This window comes from Crocodylus porosus, unplaced genomic scaffold (assembly GCF_001723895.1).
Source record: "Crocodylus porosus isolate Cpor-Errol unplaced genomic scaffold, CroPor_comp1, whole genome shotgun sequence".
Classification (NCBI taxonomy): Eukaryota; Metazoa; Chordata; order Crocodylia; family Crocodylidae; genus Crocodylus; species Crocodylus porosus.
The window spans coordinates 11,914,009-11,938,942 of record NW_017728948.1 but is presented as its reverse complement, the minus strand read 5'-3'; the positions used below and the strand labels follow the sequence as shown (position 1 = coordinate 11,938,942).

Sequence of the window (24,934 nt, the reverse complement as noted above, 5' to 3'; positions counted from 1 at the left end):
TGCTGGAGCATGGTAATTATCATGCTCCTGCAAACTTGATTAATCTTTTGTTTTGATTAATTGTGTCTGCTCCAACGTGCCGTAATTAAAGTGCGTTGGAGCAGCCTTGCTGCTCGTGTATAGTAGGGTTACCGTATTTCCAGTATTAAAAAAGATGACATCTGTAGGGGGAGGAAAGGGGAAGGGGTATATGATTGTGGGGGTGCAGTGATATGCCCTTCCCCTCACTGCTAAGCCACAGCCCCCACCCCAGCCCTGCTGCTGCCTCTTACTCCTGACCCACTGTACCCCACCCCCCCAGACCAGGCTGATGCCCCTCATTCCCAACCTGCAGTCCCCTGCCCTTCCCACCCTGCCCAGCCCTGTTGAACACGCAGCTTACCCACTCACCACTTTCTTACCTGCCAGCAAGTGCCAGGGCCCAGCGCAGAACACGTGATCCCCTGGCCTCCAATTGCCTTCCCCCTGCCCCCAGCCCTGATGAGCCAAACCAGAAGTGGAAGGGGAAAAGCAAAGGCAGAGCAAAAACCTGGACATCTGCTTGCATTTTAAAAACCCGCCTGGACGGAGAACAGGGGACCAAAAAAGAGGACATGTCTGGGAAAACGTGGATGTATGATGCCCCTAGCGTATAGATGCCCTTAATGTTTTAAGAAAGGATACGAGCAAGCTATCAAAACACTTGGGGGGGTGGAGGGGTGAGTGAGAGGGGAAGAGCTTGGAAAGATAATAAGCTTAAATTACAAAGTAACATCAAAGTAAAATATTTTTCCAAAGGCGAAGCCTTAGAAAAAGCCTTCAGAGAAACCATATGGTAAAGTTGCCATGGAGGCCTTGTAGAAAACCCTTCTACTATCTGTTTAATAGAAAGCCTGGAGTTCAGTGCTGTAGTCTACTGTTCGTAGCATTTATTCTGTTAAATTGTTTTTCATAGTTTCTAGTTTCTTTTGTGAAGGGTTTAATGATTACTGACCTCTGGTATGCAGAAACCAAAGAAAAGCAAAGCATGCAAGTCAAACAAGTCCATCTGTCTGCTCTTCGCAGCCTTCATCCACTATCTGAATCCTTTTAACTAAGCAGCTCAGGGAAAGTTTACTGTAAATACTTGACCTATTTGGTTTAAATAGGCTGGGGTCTTCCCTTCCGTCTCTTCTCCCTCGACCCCCGCTGGCGCGCACACTTTGATCGAATCTTCCTCCTGCAGAACTATGGTTCTGTGAAGTCGGTGGCCTTTATTTTGCTACAGAATACTAGAGAACAGCCATGGCAGACTTTCAGCTATCAAGTCAAGAAGTTCTGAGCAGGAACTCTCCAAATTCTTTAATGGAAATCTCTTGTATTGGGGTGAAGAGTCAATGCTGAGCAACTGAAATCTGCTTTCTACATCAAATTCTGCTTTACTTAAAGAATGCACTGTTGCATTTCACTCAAATGTCAGTTTATAAACTTCAAGGAGTTTTGAACAAGCAGTAATACATCTACTTCAAAGGCCTTAGCCAGCTGCGACAGTCACTCTTTCCAGGAGCATCTGCCCTTTTCTCTAATGAGAGGTTGTCCACACAGGGAATCTGTCCCAATTTTGTCCAATTTTAAACTTGCAAGGAATTCACTGTTAACTTGTGTGTTACAAATTTAGCCAGATAAAAAAGCCAGTGAAAAGTGCTGTTTTTCTCAGTTCACTCAACTCCTGCTACCAGATTTTTCTTCATTAGTTAAACAATTCAGACATTATGCAAATAAAAAAATTTAGGATTGAAAGCAGAAGTAAGGTGCTGCTGAACTCAAATATTTTAGTTCAAAAATAGTTTTCACATCTCCCAGTAGCTACCTATGCAGCAGCTGGGACTAAAAGGTCATAAGGCTTCAAAAAGGTGTGATCCTTCATACTGTTCTGTCTTGTAAACGGATTATGAAATAGTCCCACTGTAACCCTCCACACTTTAAAATCAGTGTTATGCCTTTTATTCGAAATTAATGCTATACAGGAGCTGCTACAGAAGGGAAACATACTACAGTAATCTTTATTGCTGTTTAGATGCACCTGCTACATGCAGAGACTTGGTAATCCAACAGGCAACTGAAAGCTTTGGCTCAAACAGAGGAAAACTTCCTCTCTCTCAGAGAATCAGTGAGATGGAAGATCATGCATCTGTAGCTACAGGATCAAAAAACTTGATAATCGTCCTATATTTTGGTAGTTCTCTCGAACACAGAGTCCTCCTCAGCCAATGACAGTGAACTCTTGGGAGAAGGGCACAAACACAATGGGATATTGTCTTACTACGCAACATGACCTTACTGGTTTCTCAGTTCTGTTTTTTTTCCTCCCTCCCTCTCCCATTTCAGTATTTATTGAAGATACTGTTAGCCACGCAAAAAATCTCTTAGCCAAGGCAACCACTAAACTAAGAAACAGATTTCAGTCAGCAGAGTTACATTTATGCTGTAGTTCTGGATAGAACACCAGGTCTCACAACACTTCAAACTTTTTCCTCACTGAACTGGTCAGTTTAAAAATGCACTACTGCTCAAAAACGCCACAAACCAATCTAAATCGAAAGCACTGCATTTCACTAAAGTCCCACTACCTCTCATCTCCACCCAAAGACACTTACAACCATCCTTAGCAGTCACTGGAAGGAAGATGACAAATATGCCAATACAATTTACAGTACTATCCAGAAGTACCTCCAAGACCAGTTGGCAAGTGCCACTACAGCTCAGCAAAACAGAATAAGCCAATTTAAGAAAATAATTCTCAGAAGAAACTAGGCCTTTCCCAAAACATCAACTTTATTTTGCTGAGATTTTCCATAGCAGTTGAAGCATATAAGCCTTCCAGGATCCATACCATGGCTTTGCTTATGTATAGGAACTGTGCAAGCCCCAAATATTATTGGGTAGTATGGTTCAGCAACTCCACAAACTTGTGAGTAAAAGGAAGGCAATACTAAGATATGGAGTAGAAGACAGAAGTATTTTGTATGGAGGTCTAAACCAGAGGTCAACAATATATACCCCACCCCTCCACTACTGTGCCAGATCCAACCCACAGAGAGGTTAGATCCTGCCTAATAAGGTATGGCCCAGCCCAGGGTGGCACAGAGCAGTGGTTCTCAATCTTTTTTGCACCACGACCCATTTGTAAACATTGATAGCCAGTCCCGACCAATGGGGGGGGTGGAGAGTGATGCGGAGGGGCCCCCGAAGCAGCCTCTTACAGGCTGGAACTCTGCCAGCCTGCAAGGGAAAAACAGTCAGGTTTCCCACATTTTTTTCTTTAAGGAGAATCCATTTTGTTGATCCATTTTTAAAGTTTGTTCACGACCCTTTAATATATTCTTGTGACCCACTTTTGGGTCGCAACCCATGGGCTGAGAAACACTGGCATAGAAGATTACGTGGCAGAATGCTATGCTGATCCCCTCTGCAGCACCCTCCTCAGCAATCCTCCCTGCTACTCACTTCAGCCTACACTTTCCACACTAAAGAGGGGCTAACTACCTTCACAGAGGAAAATGGATCCAGTTCAGGGATCAGATTTATGGCCTTCAGCAGAAAGCCAGGTCATAAGCTCCAGCCCAGGTCAGCAAAGTGTTGTTGACCGACCCGTTCTAAACAAAATACACAACAATATATACACCCACAACTGCTACTTTAGAACAAAAGTCAGATGGAGGAAGAGTTTGGAAGAAATTCTGCTACACAGATACTCAAAATGAATTAAAGGATTCCCTTAAATATATTCAGTGGTTGCATAATACAACAGAACTCTAGATAGCATATGTTACTGTGATCAGCCTGATCACCACATATACAGTGAAAGTATGGCTAGACAGATGGGAAGCTCCATTAACTGCTTAAATCAGCAGCCTGTAATTTGCTAATAAAAATGCAATGGTACATTTGAGGACCGTTTTAAAGTTTCTGAGGTGAAGTGGGTGTTCTTGGGGTTTAGAAATTTGCTTTCACCCCATGACTTCAATTTTGACTTCTCATTAAACATACACATTGTATTTTCTTGCAAACGACATGTCCCCAAATAAAATGCACACCTTGTTTTTTTTTTGAAGACACAGTGTTGGGAGAAAAAAACCTTCCAGTTAGGGCCAACTGTACAACAGTGTAAGGCCTTCTGGAAACATGGCATCCCAGGAGACAGTCCAGGTGAGGCAGCAGGAACTTCTTGGTGTGGCAGGCCAGCAACAAGGTTAGGCTCCAGAAGGTTAAAACAGGACTTTGCTCCTTTTGCTTGCAGGGGCTATAGAAGTGACAGCCATCTTAACAGCATCAGAGCAGTGGCTAAAGCTTCTACTCTTCTCTGTTTGTACTCCAGTGAAGGGGGGAGGGAGGAATAGTTCACATGAACCCCAATTTTAGAGAGGCATATTTTTTGGGAAAAGGTGTATGTGGTATGAGAATAAGTATGGTAAATGCAAAACTACAGCAAGTGGGGAGAACAGGCTCCAAAAGGATTGTTTTAAAAGGACTACCTTAACTAAAAAAAAGAAGAGTAAGAATACTGACATTCTTCAGTGCATAAAAAATAACTGCCACATCACTAATCAATTGGTTTGTTATCACCAATTTCCTTAATACAAACTGTTACCAACCTCAATGCCACTCTGCCTGGCTAGTTTTACAGCTGTATTATAGTAGCCACAGCGCAACAGATGTTCCACCATCATGCGATCCATACGTTTTTTCTTCCACATGTTTGCAGCGGCTGGTTGGTCACTGCTATGTTCTTTAAGGTGCTCAATCCTGCGTTTACAAAGCTTTGCACTCTCATCTTCAGCCTGGATTGATTCAACAGCCTAAAATTTTAAGAAAGAATTATTGTTACAAGAGAACAGCTCCTTCTGAAGTAAAGCATAAGCATTACTAAAACACCAACAGTTCTCAGAGCTTGCGAAACAAGTCTGATGAGTAAAAACAACAAGACGCTGAATTGCATGCTAACCAGAACAGTAGAGGTATCCAAGCCCACTGGCTACACAACAGCTAGGGACAGATGTTGCATTTATCCATGCATAAGTTGTGCCTGTGTTTGTCCCAGACCAACAATACCCTGGGATTGGTGCGTACACATTAGGGCAGGGGTGGGCAAAATGCGGCCCACGGGCCGTACGCAGCCTGCCAGGCAATTCTATCCAGCCCACGGGGCCCCTAAAAATCTTAGAAAATTAATAGTTCTCTGCCCCTGGCTGCCTGTCATGTGGCCCTTGATGGCTTGCCAAAACTCAGTAAGTGGCCTTCGGCCCAAAATAACTGCCGGCTCCTGCATTAGGGTTTAGTGAGCAGCTGAATCAAAGTGCCCCTTTTCTGCTACTGATTCAGTGATGCAACCCAAGCTAACTGTACAGAGACATTTTGCAACATCCCAGGATAAAACTATTACTATCTCTTACTTGGGAGACTTTAGGCTTCATCTCAGGACAGACACAGATGTCTGTATGACCATCTGTTTCCAACCAATGTTTAATACTACAGAAGAGATAGCTTCATCTGTGGTCTTGTATTTCTCTTCAAACAGGACTCTCTCAAAACTTGACCCAATCCTGCTGAGCCTTTTGAAAAACATATGCTGCAGTAGTTTTTAAAACAGAAAAACCTTATTGTGACCACTGTCCTAACACCATCTCACTACACATGCACTACATGAGCATTCAGGTTTTGCATTCAGATTGGAACAGTTGAGACTAACTGGGCTTGTACCTATACACTACCCTCCTTCCATCCTACCTGTACAGCTGTGTGCTGCACGTGGGCACCATAGTACAGTGGTTCTCAACCAGGGTGCTACAGGATGCTGCACAATATTAGCAATTGGGTATGCAAACACAATTCACAAGATAAACAAATGTTTTCAAATAAGAATCTGTACAGTTAACCCATTCTGACCTACTGTGGTCTGAGTTCTTTGCAACAGAAAAAAGTTTCTTATTTTTCCACGGTCAAAAAGAAGAAAAGAACAAGAATTAAGAGCTGGCATTTTCTGACGGGTGTCTGGAGTCCATGCAGGAGTGCCTTGAGTCTAAAAATTGAGACTGGTATGGCCTCTACACTTAGTTTCCATCCTCTTATTGCAGGAGAGCAATATTATCAGAATTTGTTGGAATGGAAGGGTTAAGAGGCATGGCTCCCAGACCTTTGCAATCTTTGAATTAAAGTAATTTACAAAGAAGTGCAAGCACCCTTGTCAAGCTGGTGGCCATTGCCCTCATTTTACTTTAGCATTTCTACAGATACTGCCCTACCCCTATTATCCCTAGCTACGCAGATGTATTAGAGCCCTCACTGATAACTGCAGCACATTTACCTTAAGGCAAACCAGGATGACAATTTTTCAGCCAAGTCTCACTGCATGGCTAGCTCAGAGGTAACATAAAATGCACATTTCAATATCACTATTTTTATCGCATAATCACAGTTTTTCCTGTCCCTGAATCCTATCGCAATTAGATGGCTGATTAATCATGCTGCACATTTCACTTAGCAATTAATTACAGCCACATTTGCAGCTTGAGGCTAGGTACTTATGACTACAGCACATGACACTAGTGGGTCAGTTCAGATTTGACAAAACAAGTTAGATGTGCACAACTTGCTGTAAGCAGCCAACAGCCATTTTATTTACTAGTTACAAGACAGATAATTGTTTTGTAACAGAGTAGAAAAGTAGGAGGCTAGACACATACTGGGTAATCCCCTAGTGTCTGTCTATGAAAGACTCCTACATTGTAATCCAAGAGGAGCACGTTCTGCTTGCCTAGACATATCTAAACCAGCTTTAAACTGGCTGGTTGGGCCCAGTGGCAAAATGGTGTTTATAAAAGTCTGCCTCCTGAGCCTTTTGGTGGGATCCTAGATAGGTTTTACCAGTCACACTGTGCTGCTGCAGCTATCAGTACCAATGCTACATAGTTTAAACTACACAAGCTGCATTCACACCTTTGGATTGTAGTGTAGACATATTGTGGTCTCACTTTAAATGGAATCTAGTTACTAGTATTTAACAGACGTCCACTCAAACTGATAGACTATTCTTGGAAGGATCTGTAATGGAAAAGCAGAAGTCTTGAGACTGCAAATGTAACTCAGTCCAAACCTATCAAGAAAGTGAGTATATTCCCCCACTAAGTCCAATTCTAAAGTGTGGATTTATAGGAGACCCTGAACTAAAACCCCTCATTACTGTCTGACAGAATGATTTCCTGCAATTAAAATAAAGGTAGCTCATTAGGGTGTTTTATTTTTACTATGGAATTTAATTTATTTTTTGGAGTGTAGGGTCCAAGACAAATTAGGAAGCACTTGCAATTTGTCCAACAACAATTTGCTTGTATTTAGCAATACAGTTCTTAAGCCAAGGCAACATTAATTTTCATTGCATGAGGCTGGTAAAGAACAGGACATGGGGAAAAAGCCCCCAAGAACTATGATGAATTTGCAGAGGAGATTTCAAGGCAAAAAATCATGAAGACAGAACCCTTTCCAACTTACCCTGGAGAGCAATTCTTGGCACTTTGATCCCTTTGTCAACCTATTTAGGAGGAAGTATAGATCCTTTCCTAGCACCTCTCTTTCAGTTTTGTTCAGAGGGGCAAGTTCAGAAGAGCCAATGATAAGAAGGGTGCTCAGCTTGTTTGAGGGTTATGCAGGAGAGAAATGTAAGGTGTTGAGCTTAGCCAACACCAGAGACCTGCTGGATGGAATTACCTTGCTGGAAAGTCTACTTAGAGAGAAGCAGCTGGCTACCCCCCTTGTAAATAAGGTCTGAAAATGTGATGCTGTGTGTTCAACTTTCACAGTTTACTCACCTAGATAGGGAAGGTCCCTTTGTCTTGGGCATAACTGAAGAGGCAGAACAACACTGACAAGTAAGTGGGATGCATCACTACGCTAATGACTGCCTTGTGCTAGTTCTGCAAGCAAGTAAAATGAACAAAAAAGCTTAAAAGTAGGTAGCACAGATCTCACCCCACAGACTAAGTTCTTAATATCTTCATAAAGGATTATTCCTATTTTCCAGGTGGGGAAAACAGAGGCACAAAGTGAAACAAAAGCTGGAAGCAAGGTGAAGATTCACTGTAACAACCGAGAACACTGCTTCACTGAAGCAGGGAAGAGTTAAACTGTTGCAGCCCTGCTCCTTTTTCCAAGGGGGGGGGGGGGCGCTTGTGATAATGGTTGCATGCCTGGAGGCTGTAAAGAACACTTGCTATAACACTGGAAGCTTTTGCTGCATGATCTATACCAAACCTCAGAGAAGAATAGAGCAGGAAATTTATTCACAGTAGCTCCAACATGCTACTGAAGAGGAAGAATGCACCATCCTGTCCTGCTTCCCAGATGCAAGAGGCCCTGTTCTCGCATGCTTGTAGCATTTTGAGCATTTTGTATACTCTGTGAATTACAGAATGTGTCACAAGCTTGCAAAATGCAGTGAGAATTCTTTGGCATTATTCAGGCCTCCCTGGTTAATGAGCCTGCCCGCTGGTTCATCAATTGCATCTTAAACCATTTCAGACGTAGGTGTAAGAATAAAAGCCAGAACCAATATCATTACTGAAGACATTTGTTTAAACATTTTCAATGTTTATAGGTTCTGGGTCAGATTCTCAGATACTGTAAATTGGCATAGCTCTGTCAGAATTGGTTCACTAAGAATGTGTTCAACTTGTGAGTTTGTGAGGAATCTTGGTTCAAGATAACATGCTACAATACATTCTGCAGCCCTTAACTGACATCTGAGGTTTGAAGTAGTCTCATTTGACCAGCTGCATATAGTGACACCCTCCCTGAGCTAACATTTCGGGTTACCAAAATGAGCTAGGCCAGGGAAGAAAGTCTTCAGCATCAAGTACCAATTTTACAGCATGTAAAGCAATTGAAGTTCCAACACGGAAATACTCTATTTGAAGCCAGTAAAACTATTAAGCCTCAGACTGCGAATTAAATTATACAAATTCTATTCTGCCTACACTTTTATACCCTTATCATCATGGTGCTGGAAATACCTCTTCCTCCCCATGTAAGGAAAGCAACAAACCTTACTAACCATGTTTTCTCCCTCTTCTTTAGAAGAATGATCTACGCTACTTGATTTATATTCCAGGGCCAGATAGCTCCTGGGAGATATTTGTCTAGAAAGGGATCGTGAATTGATGCCCTGAAAGCTGAAATATGACTCTCATAAGTTTCCTGGGGAAAAGCGTTATTGATGAGGTGGTATCTCATAACAGTCTGTCCATGATCTGGCCAGCATGGCATTCTAAGTATTAACTTCATATTAATTACCTGTACAAAGAACTGAAAGTCTTTGAGGTACCTTGCAATCATGACAGACTGAATATAACAAAGACAGTTGCTCTAAGTCCAGGATTACTCTTGGGATACATCTTTTAGTCCCAAATTCACGCGCGTTTTAAAATCGATTTGAACTGTGTCACCTCCAAAATAATAATGTTCCAATACTTACTTATTTAAATGCATTTTTGTTATGATTTTATGCAAAAACTAAAAAGAGATGGGAACACATACTCTTGAAGCTCTTACAGATAGGCTTTGCAACTGCATTAATCATCACTGTACTTAGCAATATTTGAGGCAGAAAAAACAACAACAACAAAACAAACTTAACCGTCCACTTCACGACCATCACTACATTCCCCTTCCCAAAAAGGAAGGAAGAAGAAAAGGGCTCGCCATTGTAAAAGGTCTTCAAAGTAAGATGTGAGCTATTTCCTACAAGCTTATAGTGAAGGTGAGATTGTGAATGAAGCCCTACCAGCAGCCTCTACTGTTTTTAAATGGAAGACCTCCAGTACCTCCGATGACAGAAGCTCTGGCAGAATGATGGGGCTCAACTATAGCCTTTGCTATTCCTCAGACTGATACTCTAGCCCACTTACCGCCCCACGTATATAGATGGGTTTGGTGGTCACGATGTGGCTCTGCAACATGAGGTACTAGACTTACCTGGCCTTTATGGGTGCTTATACACGTGCTGTACACATGCAGGGGTTTTTACAATTTAAATGATTTTGCTACATTGCAAACTAAACCACATCTGCATGTAGTTTAGTTTGTAACATAGCTATTTGTAACATTGCAGCCTTTGAAAGCTTGCCCCTTTGCCGTGGGAGAGGCGGGCTGAAGGCAGAAGTGGCAAGGGGTCCAATCCTTCCCCCCGTGGAGCCTGCCCATGTCTCCTGTGGCAAGGGGGAGAGCTGCCAGTGGGCTGAGCAGCCCCCCAAGCTGCTTCCTTCCTTCCTTCCTTCCATGGCAGCGGCACCCCTTGGGGCTGCCTGGGAGGGTGGGCAGCAGGCGGGTGCTGCCCCAACTTGGACTCAGGAAACAATTGGATTGGGTTGAGTGCCGCCTGTGAGCTGGGGCAGCATCCACTTGCTTGCTGCCCACCTAGGTGGCCCTGGAGGGTGCCACCGCCATGGAGGGAAGGTCTGGGGCCCGCTGCTGACAGTTTGTCCTGACTGCAGGAGATGTGGGCAGACTCCACTGGGGGGGGGGGAGACCAGGCCCCTTGCCATTTTTTTCCCCTCCTCTCTCTCAGAGAAGTCTGCTTGTATGAGCTGCCACCAGGCCATGCAGGCCCTGAGCTGCAAGAGGGGGGAAGGAGGTGGTCCTTTCCTCCATGATGGTGGTGCTGCCTACGGCAGCCTAGGCAGGGTGCTAGCTGCACAGGTGCTGCCCCAGATCACAAGCAACACCCACTGGATCCAACTCTTCTGTCAAGCCTATGCACTGGAAGCCTGCCAGGTACAGCTTCCTGCACAGATCTGGGGAAGAGATGGATCTGGCAGGTGCTGCCTGTGAGCTGGGGAAGCACCTGTGCAGCTAGCACCCTGCCTGGGTAGCCCCAGGGGATGCTGCCACCACAGAAGGAAGGTGAACTCCTCCCCCCCATCCCCACCCCCTTGCAGCTCAGGGGCTGCATGGCCTGACAGCAGCTCGCAGAGCAGGCTCTGCTGAGAGGCACAGAAGAGCAGTGAGGGGCCTGATTTTTTTGTGCATTTGTTTTGTTTTCTATGGAGCCTGGCCACCTCTCCTGTGGATGGGGGCAAGCTGCTGGGGGCCCTGGACCTTTCCTCTATGGTGGCAGAAACCCCTGGGCAGCACCCGCCTGCTAGCAGCCCAAGGCAGCCCTGGGGTTGCTCTCATCACAGAGGGAAAGATCAGGGCCCCCCACAGCTCAGGGATCACTTGGCCTACGGGCAGCTTGCCCCCTGGCAGCAGGAGACGCGGGTAGGCTCCACAAAAAGAAAGAAAAAAAAGTATTGGGCTGTTACAGTGACGGAAGCCCCTAACATTGAAACAGTTGGTACTTAATTGTAGAAATTAAAAACACACTATTTCAATTTAGGGGACTAAGCACCTGTGATGTGTACAAGCAGCCTAAATCTTTTTGAAGACATTGCAGATTCCTGCATAAAATTTCTCTTGAAATCAGAGTGCCTAGTAAAATTGTAATCAAAATAAAACATGTATATTGAAGCAGAAATAGTGCTAAATCCCTTTTTCTAATATTTTAGGCAAGGATAGTGCTGTCTTTTTGCAACCATTATAATGACTCTTCAGTGCCTCACAGGAACCTTAGTAATGTGACCCAGAATTAAAAGAAATATTCTTCATTCCATGGATAAAAGCCAAAGATAGCATCTAACCATCAAACACGCCACATCTACTCCAAGAATTGCCCCTTAATTACACTGCACTGTTCTAGGTAGACTTCTTCATAAACTGAAAGCAGTGTAGCTATAGCTGCACAGTGCGGCAGGTGAAATCATTAGCGTAGGACTGACTAAGTGGCACTTGCTAAAAAGTGCTCATTAGCTAGTAAAAATACTATGCAGATGCATCCATAGTGCTTTCACATTAGGAAGTAGCTTGCCCAGAGAAGTGTAGAATGCTTAAGAGTCTTACCCAAACCCACCAAACTTGCCCTGAGGATTGGGCTATAGCATGTTATATATCCAACAGTGAACTTTAGAAAGTGAATGGATCTATTTGCAAAAGAAAGATGTGACATCTTGTTGATCTCTCATATTGTCCCACCATGTTCACTTAGATGGCAGTTCAGATTCTATACTCAAATTTCAACTGGGCCTCTTCCTCCCAAGATGGTCAGTTAACACAATGTAATTGGTAACCTGATGCAGGTACCTCTTCACGAGACAAAGAAGTGATGAAACAGTTTTCTTAGCTACAAGTCTTTGGGCTCCAGTATGTATATATTCATTCTACTTCATAGAGTCATTTATCTGCAATACTAAATCTTGGACATTTTAAAAAGACACTGAAAAGCAAGTCACGTTGCTTTTTCATATTTGCTTTGCAAGATAGACTTAAAGGCTCTCTAGCATCATTAGTGCTTATACCTCAAAACACAAAAACACAAAGGCAGGCAATGCAGCACAGCGACAGAGGTAATCTTTTAAAATGAGAAATCATTATGTGATAGATAAGAGTAGAAATAACAGTTACCTTTCTTTTCAGAACACTGAGCTTTTCAACTACTCCATCAAGGAGACTAACAACTGAATCCACAGCAGGACAACTGCTCAATGTCTTCTCCAGCTCTGCAACAACCATAGTAACGTGGCTAGTCTCTCGATCAATGTTTTTCTGTGCAGCTCGAAATCGTTTATTCAGTGTTTCGTACGGTACCTTAAAAAAAAAAAAAGGTTAAAATGAGTCTCACTGTTCATATATTTAAAAATGGAGAAGTTAGTATTAACCCACTGATAGAGACTTTAATATTTCTAGCTTAGCAAGCTGCCTTTTAAGCTTTCTCATTGGGACAACTAGGCAATTTCCACTCAAAATTATGCTATAGCAAACAGGACAATGTGATCCACGATAGATTCTTTTTTCACATCAATTTCACTCTTCTACTTTGACCCCAACAAGTTTAGAGCTTAAATCCTACAGTAATGGAGTAGAGGGAAAAAGAAGGGAAGTATATTGCAAAAAGAAAAATGAAAAGAAAAACCAACCCACATTCTCAATTATCCACAAATAAAAGGCTTTGCCAAAATAGAAGGTATGTTCTTTAAGAAGTTTCACTTGTTTGCTTAGACTGGCTTTTGTTAGCTATCTTCAGGTCATACACAATAGTTCTATATGGCCACTCAAAAGAGTCAAAGTCACAAACAACATAGTCTTAATGCCTAAGAAATCTCTGAGCAGACTCTAAAGTGAAGAATCGCTCTAGCAACTTCCTTCTATTAAAGGATTTCCTATATTAATACAAAGGTAGCTGTTCTTATCATATGTTGCTGCAAACGAGTCTATCATTTGTAGCAACGTGGGATAAGAACAACTACCTCTCTTTAACAAGTGTCCTCCTGGGAACTTTTCCTATACCATACATTCAAATGACATACTGAGCGCCATAGCCATGTGGGAGCAACATACTACCATGGCCCCAACATGCTGATATTTATAAGTATTGACTGTATCTGAATTACTGTACTACATCAGGAAAGGATTACTTGGGTTAAACTGAACACAGGCAGAAGGTAGGGCAGGGTGGCACATCACAGACAAAATGATTCAAAAAAGGTATCAGCTTTCATAGGCAACAACTTGGTATTTGATGAAATAGTTTCCTGCTTACAAAAGCTCATGCTTGTCTGGACCAGCTAATCTCTACACCAGAGCTGCGGTGCGTCGCAGCAAACGCACACTTTGCTACGTTGCACGCAGTTGTATAAGTGGTGCAATGTACATCATTGCGCTTTTGAACTAAAGCACCTCCAATGTGTTTTAGTTCAAAAGTACATTGCCGCCATTTTCCCAAGGCTGACAGCATTTCACCACTTACACAACTGCACGTGCTGCAGTGCCAGGTGCTTTTCAAAGTGCTTGCTGCTGTGGTGCGTGCATGTGTACAAATGCCCTAAGGTGCAGCCAGTCTTACTTTCTGCCTGTAGCATATAAGAACTCCAATCTAGCAAAGCTGTTGTTGGTACATGAGGCTAGACTTGCTGTCCTCTGGACTTCTTTAATTCATTCTCAACTTGCCTTGGATGTCTCCTGTTCCAATACTAAGTAGATGACATTTCCTAGGGTAATCAAGACCTAAAACAGCTGCATATTGTAATGTATATATAGTGTGCTTCTTATACAAAACAGTGTTCAGACCATTCTCTTAAAAAAAACAAAACAAAACAAAAAATCAATAAATCTAACATAATACGTAGGCTACAGCTAGAGACGGATGCCCTACCTCTCAGCAACACTTAGAGTACTGCTGTACTGGGGAGAGTCGGTTGGGCCATTGATTGATATATACAGATATAGATATAGATTTTTTTTTACGTCACGGTCAGGTTTAAAAATTTTTGAAACAGTTAATTTTGGTGACATTTAATTTGGGAGTAATCTATCCCCACAGTTGCACAGGGTATAAGAGGAGTTAAAAGTAACTTACAGTAAATTTTAGACCGTGTCCACCAGTTTGCCTGCATCACAGAGGGCTCATAGCAAGTAATTCATACGTTAGGTTGTATGACCTCACAGCTCCAGCAGTCACCACAGCAACAAGAACTTCAGATCTAAAAACATCCCTGTCTAGTTCCCTATGTAATTATTTATGTATTGTTTCAAGATAAAAAGTTCTTAAGAGCTGATTTTTACCACATTCATGCTAGCTGAATTGTGTCTTCAATCAACAGGAAAATAATTAGCAAATAGATTTTATATTATTTTTTATGAAAAGAAAAAGAAAAGTGAAGCCTTCTCCCCACAATAAATCAGTGGGTCGCACCCTGCATATGAGTCAAATCCTTTCCAGCATGGCATTTCTAATCAACTAAAGTCACCTTGCTAGTCATCTTGCTGGGGTCACCTTGCCCCAAGCTGTCTTTCCTGCTTGGTGCAGGGGGCTGCACCCAATGATCTTCTGAGGTCCCTTCTGACCTGACAATCTATGAATCTATAAAGTACTCCTCCATTCAACTTCCTTCCAGGACCCTCATGTACAAAACAACACTTTCAGACGCTTATTCCCCAATTCTCTGGGCTCAAAAGTACACTCTTGTAACAGATGCTAGCTGAAGCGTGATATAAACCTGGCAGTCTTTACAATGGTCTAAGAGGACAACCCCAGGAAATACCAGTCCAAGCTTGGGATGTGGTGCTATGTACCATCAGAACAGAGGGCGGGGGATGGGAAAAGTAAATAAATCACATGCCAAACTTCAAAATGGCAAATTGGTTGCTCTTTTCCACCTACAGTAGGGTTGCAACACTGAGATATTGTAGATGAAATATCCAAGGCCTTCTCTCCTCAGAAATATATAAGGAAAACCAACCAACAAGAGACACAAATAAAGCTTCGTTATATAGAAGCGCCTACTGCAGCTGTACCATCTTCACTGACCTCTCAAAACTGAGAAGTTGACAAGTTTTTAACAGGGGAGGGGGGGGAAATGGTCCTTTTTTTTTTAGTTAAAGGACAGAAAAAAAATTAGTTGCTCAAGCCTTAGATGGGTTAAATATTTCTGTCCCCCAACATCCATCTTTTCATCAGCCCTCACCTGATCCTCCATTGACAGTTTCACCATCAATGTAGCAGGTTTTCTTTTTCTCCCACATCAGAAAATGTTCATCTTTTCCAATCCCTCCCCCCTTTTTTGGGACCAACTTAACAGCTCCAAGATCATTTTATTTCTCATGTTTTTTTTAGCAGGGAAAGAAAATTCTTTGAGTGCTATCTGGCATCAAGTTATGGAATTAGGTCCTTTGGAGCTATATTTTTTATAGTATACTGCAAAATGCTTCCATTAATATTCATCAAGAAAATTCTCTTCAGCTTCTTGCATCCATTGTGTTTAGCTTCTGCAAATATTCATTACTAGCAGGCATGTGCTAGAAACAGAATTTTAATTTCACATTTGCAAACTGCTCTTGTATGCAACCAATCACTGAAGTGAATCTGCACACCATGCAGTCTAGCCAATCACTAGTAGCCAGCACAGCTCAAGTATTCAGAGCAGACAATCCCTGGAGTTAAAAGGAAAGAAAAAAAAATTAGAGGAATGTAGTTAAGGTCCGGGTCTGCATTTCAGATCAGGCTTCTATTTCCAGCTCTGCTCAAGACTCTGTGTAATCCTGGTTAGTCACTTCTGACAACCTTAATTTATGTGACTTCTGGTTTGGCTGAGCACCTTAAGACACCTTATAGGTACTGAAGATCCATCATCTGAAAAATCAGACCTCCCAAATCTGTGTCAAATCTGACACCCAAATTCACTCAAACACCATCTCTCAAGCAACAGGCTACTTAACTCCTATTTTCACTGAGGCACCAGGCCATGCAACAGACCCAGATGCAAGCTGTGCCCCCTCATCAGTAAGCAACTGTTGATCCTCTGGATCATAGTGCACAGTCAGAGGCCTAATGAATCTATTTGTAGCTGACAAGCCCAACTCAAGAGCCACACAGCTTGTTACAAAAGTTTCACAGATCCATGTTTTTTTGAGTTAGAAAAAAAACATTCTTTAAACCTGGACTCTTTCTCACTTTGCTTCTATCCTCTGGATCAAAGCCAATTCACATTGACCTGCACCCAGTGCCGGATGTTCCTTCCAGATCGGATGGGATTCTGCATGATCCTCCTGGCTTTTTACATTGATGTTGAATGACTTTGCACGCACCACGGAACTGCCAGCGAGGGCAACCTCACTTTCTAGAGCTGTCCCAAATCTCACTATACAAAATCTTCTTGGGGACACTGTCTCCTCTCATTCTCCTGACATGGTTGATCCATCACAACCTCTTCTTCTTGATAGTGGTTTCTAAGTGTCAGTCCTGAATGCCCCACTATATCACAGTGTTTGATATTCTGTTTTTCCATTTTATTTTCAGGATCTTATGCAGACATCTTATGTGGAAGCTGTTCTGTCTCTTGGATGTACCTAGCATATGTTGTCCACGTTTCTGAACCATAAAGCAGGGATGACGATACAAACATCTCACAGATTCGTATCTTCACCTTAGCTGATAGTTTGCTGTTATTTCAGACATGTTTCTATAACCTGAAATTCTTAGCTGCTTTTCCAATTCTGTTAGTCAGTTCAGTCTGATGGTCAAGATTCCCACTGATCATAGAACCCAAATAGCAAAAACTGTCAACGACACAAAGACATTAACCTCCAGAACAATGTCATATATTGGTTCTTCCACCCTTGGTACATGATCACGGTCTTCTTGAGACTAACTGCCATCGTGAAGCTTTTACATGACTCAGAAAACCTGCCACATCTGCAAACAGGAAGTCTCTCAGAACCACTTCTTTTACCTTGGTTTTCTCTAAACCTTGTGATTTTGAACAAGCCTCCATTTAGCTGGGTTCAAACATAAATGTCATCAATGCTGTCCTTGAATGCATGAACAACTAAGAATGAAAAATAAATGTTAAAAAGTATGGAGGCTAAGACACACCCCTGCTTCACCTTGTTGTTAATGTTAAAGGTGTTTCACTTGTTTTTATACACTACAGTTGCCCTCATACTCAGCCCCTCATCACTACAAACCACATAACTGCTGGACCAAGTAACACAGATTGCAGCTTCCAAGATTCAGTCATCTGCACCTCTACCAACTTCATGTACACCATCACCTGTTTACAGTGCCTGTCTGCTGTCTACATTGCACAGATGGGGCAATCCCTTCCTGTAAGAATGAACAAACATGGTTTTGACATCAGTTCCAGGAAGACACACAAGCTTGTGGCAGAACACGAACTTCCCTTGATATCCCACCCCTGGCCTCAGGGTAGCTGTCCTTAAACAACAGAACTTAAAAAAAACAAAAACAAAAAACCCCACCTTGAATGCAAAATTGTAGAACAAGAAGTCAACCAGAGACTCACTGGTGGCAAGCATGATCTAAACCAGGACTATGAATTTTTATCCCATTACCTGGATTAGCTTTTGAGACCCTTGCTCCTCTGGGTTTTGTACTTAAAACACTCCTTGTATTTCATAGACTGCTCCCCAACATCTGATGAAGTGAGCTCAAGTTTATAAAAGCTTATGCATATCTGGTTTAGTTGGTCTATAAAAGGTGCATCTGTATTTTGCCTTTCAGCTAACATGGCTAACAACCTCTCTCTATCCAAATTCAGTAGTCAAGATAAAAACCATGGCTTTCACCTCTCTACACGTAGTTTCGCCATCTATACAATGACAATAAAAGTTCCTCTCTCACGCTTTGTTTATTGAGTATGGAAGGTTTTTGACACAAGGGCCATGTCTATAATCCTGGGACCCCTAATCTCACAATTGGCAATGCTAGATACAAGCATATTACAAATATTATAAAAAAACTACTGAATGTGCTTCATGTGATGGACAGAAGCAAGGAAAGATTGGTCTGTGAACATACACCAGAGGAAGAGTTTACATGTCACGTTATTTTTCTCAGTATGTATTAAAGAAAAAAACCCATATCCATTTAGTTTTAGCCATTTGCTCCTCTTTATCATCTAACAACAAGGCTACTCTCCCAGAAATTTCGTTAAAGTGGGGGGACTGGGAGGGATGGGGGACGCTTTAGTTTCAATTTCTCAACTGTGAAGTATCAGAGAATTGCAGGGTTAGAAGGAACCTCAAGGATCACCTAATTCAAGGATATTCTGTACCAAAATTATCTCTGCATTTGACTGCATGCTAGCTGTTTGTTGCAAGAGTGGTAATTCTGAATATCAGGACTGTTATTCAGGGGCCAACTGCCCCCCTTTGCCTGCAGACTGCACACTGAAACAATACCTTCAAGAGAATCATCTACCTACACTGTTTAGAAAACTCTTCCAGATAAAGCTTTGAATAAACTTTGCTAATAAAAGGACTTGATCCTTTATCTGCCTGCACGCCAAAAATCTCAACTCCCCTAGTGGGAGATCACTTTCAGCTGGGGTCCAAAAGGTAGAAGAATTTGGGGGCAAGTTCTTGGGTCTGTCATTCATTATATAGTGCATTTTTTAGATGAAGTCAGGTTCCTCAAACCAGCTTACTTTTTCAAAGAGGTCTTTAGACATTACAGTCAAAATAAAGCCTGGCACCTAGACAGTGTAGGAGTCACCAAGTATGGTAGTCATTTTAATTCTTTTTTTTTTTTAATATAGTAAATCAATGAAAAATTTGATAAAACCAAGGGATTGTAGCACTTTGGAAAATATAGTTCTATTGAGCAGCCCAGTGATGTAGCAACTAAACTTATCTGGTGTGCTCCCTGTAGTCGGGGGGGGGGGGTGTTTTCCTAAGCCATCTCTGCTGAGAAGAGGTCAAACAGAAAATGATAATTGTAAAACAATTATTTACCCAATAACTAAACCAGCTGGCTAACCAAAAGGCTATGTAAAGGAAGGACCATTTTGCACTACAAAGCTGGTTTGAAGTAAGCATAGTGAGCAAAAGGATAAATCCAGTATGGTAGCAGAGATGTAAGGGAGGCAGTTCACTATGACAACTGCATAAATAGTGCAGGTAAATGTGAATTAAGCCACTTGATTGGAGAGACTGTATTGGATTTGGAAAGGAAAAGAAAAAAAATGTATAGGTCAAACAGCTTATGTGGTTCTCTCCATTCTCAGCAGATTCAGCTGCAGAGAATGCAAAAATATAACTCTGGAGAGAGGTGGGTTGTGGTAGAAGATACAATCACTCACACCAATGCTAGGGGGAGGGAAAATATGGCCAGTGCTCCTTCGCACACCAGCTACAGAATAAGCCCCTGAAGGCTCCTAAACCAGTGAAGTTAATGCACCCAATAGGTTGTACAGCTAGCTTAGGACAGTACAAGTGCTTTATGCCCTTTGGGGAAGACACCTACTCCTAAACCTTTCCTGAAATATGCTGCACATCAGCTGCATCTGGCCTTCACTAGACCACATCATAGAGCTATTTTACATGTACATCTTGCCAAATCCAAAACAAATTTAGTAAACCTAATGATTTGTTTTTAAAATGTACTTGTACCATGACTCTACAGAAGCCTCTCCTTTCACCAAGCACTCAATAAACTTGAGTTCTTTTGTACATAATACATTTTAGGCTTTAGTTGTCTTCTGGTTTCTGATAGTCTAGAGTACACTCTAGGTAAGCTTCTTAGCAAACATATGGACTAGAAACTCTCTCTTCAAGGCAACCTGAAATTCACTTGATTTCAGGACTTGAAGCACTGGCCTCAAACTTTACACTTTATTGAATCAAGGACATGGTGACCAAAAAGAAAAACCAGTTCTAGTTACAAGTTACAGGCTGTACTTGCTTCCTTTGAATTCCAGGTTGCATGTGAATAGGGCATAACCAATCTACATGGTCAGAAACAAAACATTTGAAGAAAGCTGAGGTTTAAAAATACTCAAGATACTCAATTCAGTGAGCTGGCTAGTCATACAATATGGTGCTGGCTCTTCCTTTCCCACCTGACACTAATTCTACAGCTGCAGAAGCAAGCCCAGAGGACTGAGAATAAAATTGGAAACAAGGATAAACTCAGGTTAATTCACTCTATTACACAAGGACCAGTGAGGAAATGGGAGTAAATAGGATAGAGACAGGCACTGGAAAAGAAAATCCCAGAACAGGTACTCTCCTTCTCAACATACTATTTTGCATTTAGAAGACAGGGTACAAATGCACTTTACAGACTAACTGAATTAGAGATCAGTAAGCTTTCATGAGCAAAAGCTCACTTCATCAGATACCATCTTGGCAGCCCACTTCATTTGGCCAAGCATGGTGCTGTCCATGAGCAAAGACAGATAATTAACTGTTACAGTCTGAAAGTCAGGAATCTGATTACATAAGTTCTTGTTCACAAAAGCTTATGCATCTCCAACAGTTGGTCTATAACAGGGAATTCAAACTCTGGCTCACAGGCCAACTGTGGCACAAGGAGCCAAAGGAATCCAGCCTACAGGGCTTCCCATGGATCACAAAATTTGTCAGCAAGGGAGTGGTGGCAATAAATATGGTTGGGGGTCAGGCTGCACTCCCTCCTCTATGCACAGGTTGGAGTCAAGATACACACTCCTCCACATGGCCAGATGGAGCCCTGTCATGACTGCCCCATGCCAGATCGAGGTCTTAGCTGGATGCAGCCCATGGATGGCTTGGGCACTGCCTATCTGGCTCACTGGCCAACAAGCGTGAGCACCACTGGTCTATAAGATGCATTTCTACCCTGCCCAACTTTAGACTACACAAAGCTCTATTCTGCCTTTACTTCCCTACATATGAAATTATTTTACTTGCTAGGAGATCACTGGACAATTGTGCTCCATACAATTGTAAGCAGGTATAACACCACATAGAATGGGTCCTCCCTTCTGTCAAAGAATGCAGCTCTGCTCCAGCTACCAGACATACCAGACTTTTCCTGTTAATTTAACTTTTCAGTGCCATCTAGCTGCCATTTGTGTATTGAGTTTTGGCTTTACTTCAAAGACAGTCAAGTGAAGAGTCGCTGTTAAATTACAACAGTACAAATGTAAGAGGACATTGAAAAATTTTGCCACCTTGTTAGCAAAATTCCATGTTTGGCAATAAAGTTATTGAGTCTGCAACTTCTTACATGGCAGTGCCAAACCAGATTAAAGCGTCAGAAGGGAGTTTTTGTTAAAATGGTTGCCACAGTGCATATGTGCATACATGATGTCCTACACAGAAAAACAGTATAAGTTGGGTAAGTCCAGCATTAAATACAGAAATTTTAAATCATTACAACTCCTGGGATTTACATCAATGTCCTTTTCTTAACATTAATACAGTTACTACTGACAAAAACAAAACAAAACAAACTTCTAAACATGCAAGATTTTTGTGCACAGAAATAGCTGTACATAGAACAGATAAATGCATACAAAATGTACTGCATGCGTTTTTAAACATTTGACGGGAAACATAAAACCAGACTGGCAGAAACAAATATTGCGTTTTCATTCCATTCTTTTACAAGATATAGATTACAGACGATTAGACTGCATAGCCTATCCAGTAATTATATTTACGAATTAATGTACAAAGGCTCAATTACATTTTAATATCTCTGAAGCAGGAATCAGACCTTCCTGTTTTTATAGGACAAAAGGCCCGAATTCTGATTTGGGCCCATCACGGCAATACTAAACAATCAAAAACTGAATTACTAACAACATTATGAATGAACTGAACTGGACATTTGTGGGTGTATGTGGGGGGAAGAAGTTCCATAAACCAGCCTAATGTTGAGTGGGAGAGCTAAAACTTAAATGTTGCATCTAAGGGCCTGGTTTAATGGGTAAAAAAAAATGGGAGTTTATTTTCAATCATGTTTTCAAACATGTGAAAAGCACCACATACAAGTTAATGTATTAACAGATTGGGCCCTCTTGCCTTTACAAACAGTTAATTCAACCTAAGTTAACTTAAACACACAGCATACGTACCACCTATTCTCCTCCCCAAGACAGAGTCAAAGAAGGAAAAAAAGGAAATGAGAGGTAGCAATAATGACATGCTAAAAAAAAAAAAAAAGTCCAAGCATTCAGAAGAAAAGTAGTGCCGCAGGGAGCCAGAAGAGCATCTCCCCCAAATAGTTTATTAGTAACTTTAATAGTAATAATAAAAAGACTGAAGTGGAAGTTAGTCCACCCACAGCACACACGTGTGAAATGCAAGTCATATCCTTCATATGAAAGTTCCAAATGTTATATTACTTTTAAGTGACTAAACAAGTGGTACACAGGATTCTACCTGAAAAATGAAGCAAGTTAGAGAATCTGAAGTCTTCAAGTCTTTCTAAAGCAAGCAACAGGTAGAGCATTTCTATATATAGGAGTAATGCGATACATAACACTTGTGTACAGTAGTTGTTCATCTGTGAATCTCAACAAGAATTTCAGTTGTCCTGGAAGTAACATCCTTGCATTATGGAGGAGTTTAATGAGAGTGTAATTTACATACTGATTTGCAAAGCCAATAACAGAACACAGGTTTCTAGACCTCCAGCTCTCTGATCAATCTTCTATGGGATCTATATAATAACCCACTACAGCCTCTTGCAGCAATAATATATTTTTCCTGCAGTTTGAGCTGGCTTAACTAAAATGCAAAAAGCAGGAAAGGGTGCAGTAAGGGAACCAAAACACAACAAGAGAGAAAGCAGAAGGGAGGAGACAAATACTGAGAGTGAGGCCTAGGAACAGGGGCTGGATTTAAGCTCAATTTTGTGCAGGTGTTCATGCCAAGAATTAGAAGCCAAAGTTCAAGAACTAAAAGAATGGACTAAAAGTCTTACTATAAAATAAAAAGTTGTTTGTTGAAAGTCTCTGTTTAGTTGCAAGTGCAAGACTTTTTTTTAAAATCTGTGTTATGAAAGTTTAGAAACATTTGGCTTGCATTTTAACTGAAAAAATATATATCGTGGAAAACCAAATATAAAATTTCCCTTAGTAACAAACATGGCTGTTTTAGAACAATAAAATGACAATTTCACTTTATAATAACATTAAATTAAAAAAGTAAAGTTCTTAAAGATAGAGCATAAGGATAATATTAACGGATGATGGTTGTATAAAAGTAACAACAACAAAAAAACCCAATATGGAACAGTTTAGTCAGTTCTTCATTAGGATAAAAATATAGCTAAAGAAAGGCAAGTTCTTTTTTACTGAAGAAACAGTCTTTCCCTTTGAAGTCAAGTCATGCTGTTGGTATTTCTTTTAAAGTTTGTTTCTACCAGTGAATATTTCTGTTTTATGCACGAGGGAAAACACAGACTGGAAAATAGTGGGTCCTGCTTTGAGCAGTGGGTTGGACTAAGTGATCTCCTGAGGTCCTTTCCAACCCTCATTTTCTATGATAATTACTCATTTTCAATATTGCTTGGAATATTGTTCTACTTTTTCGCAGAACTTCATCTATTACCCTAGAATTTTCTCTTCATGCTCTTCAGTTCAATTCATGCTCACTTGCACACACATACCACCCATTCAATAAGACTAATTAAACTAGAGATAATCCTAACAATATTCATTTTTTCCAAATAGTTACACAAGTTTTAGTAATCTACCGTGTGACCTGTGAAGTTCTGTGCAAGTTCCTCACAGAGTTGCGCCGATACACTGGTCCAATATTGGACTGGTACCGATATAAAGAAAATTTGTTGCATCAGATATTGACCCCATGAGGCCAATAATATGGCCAATAAACGCCTGTGCTGTGCACAGCCACAGTGCAGCACTCAGGCAGTGAGGAGCAGAGCCAGCAGTGTGGAGAGTTGCCTTCAGCTAGTCAGTCCCTTGTGGTAGAAGGGGAACAGGGAGGGAAGAGGTGTAGGGGGGCAGATCAGGTGGTGGCAAGGGAGGGGGGCAGGGGCAGGTGCTGCTCGGGCAGGGCAGGTGCAGGGGTGGCTGCTGCTGCTGCTTGCACCCCGGGAGGGTGGGGGGGAGGATGCACGTGCCCCCAGATCTGCATGGGGCAGGGTGGGCTATGACCAGGGCTGCACGAGGCCCTTCCTGCCAGGGACTGAACTTGGAGTGGGTGCCAGAGGCATGGGGAGGATGTTGCATACACCCCAAATTTTGCCACTGTTTTGCTCCCAGCGCTGCCACTGCTGCCTGGTGCAGCCCCAACTCTTCCCGGCACATGGGTAAATTTGGGGTCTTGAGCCGGTGCTGCACTGGGTGCCTGGTGGTGGTGAAATCTGGGGTGGATGTAGCATTCTCCTAGTGCCGCTGGTGCCTGCTCCAAGCCCAGCCCCTGCCAAGAAGAGCCCCATGCAGCCGCGGCTGCAGCCTGCCCCTACAGATCCAGGAAGCACACCACCCCCCAGTGCCCTCCTGGGGTGCAAGCAGCAGCAGGAGCCACCTCCCCCCCAACAAGCCTCAGCTCTGGCCCCCCTTCCCCTGCCCCAACT

At 42.1% G+C, this 24,934-nt stretch overlaps 1 protein-coding gene across 2 annotated transcripts in view; it reads right to left on the bottom strand.

Moving 5' to 3' along the window:
* The window catches only part of MAEA (macrophage erythroblast attacher), a 91,702-nt gene that overhangs the window by 58,802 nt on the left and 7,966 nt on the right, over positions 1-24,934 (bottom strand). For both annotated transcript variants that reach the window (XM_019553078.1, XM_019553079.1), the window contains exons 2-3: positions 12,508-12,690; positions 4,614-4,817 (exon numbers count right to left, since the gene is read on the bottom strand). In XM_019553078.1, coding sequence (XP_019408623.1) covers positions 4,614-4,817; positions 12,508-12,690 — 387 coding nt within the window. The remainder of the gene's footprint in view (positions 1-4,613; positions 4,818-12,507; positions 12,691-24,934) is intronic.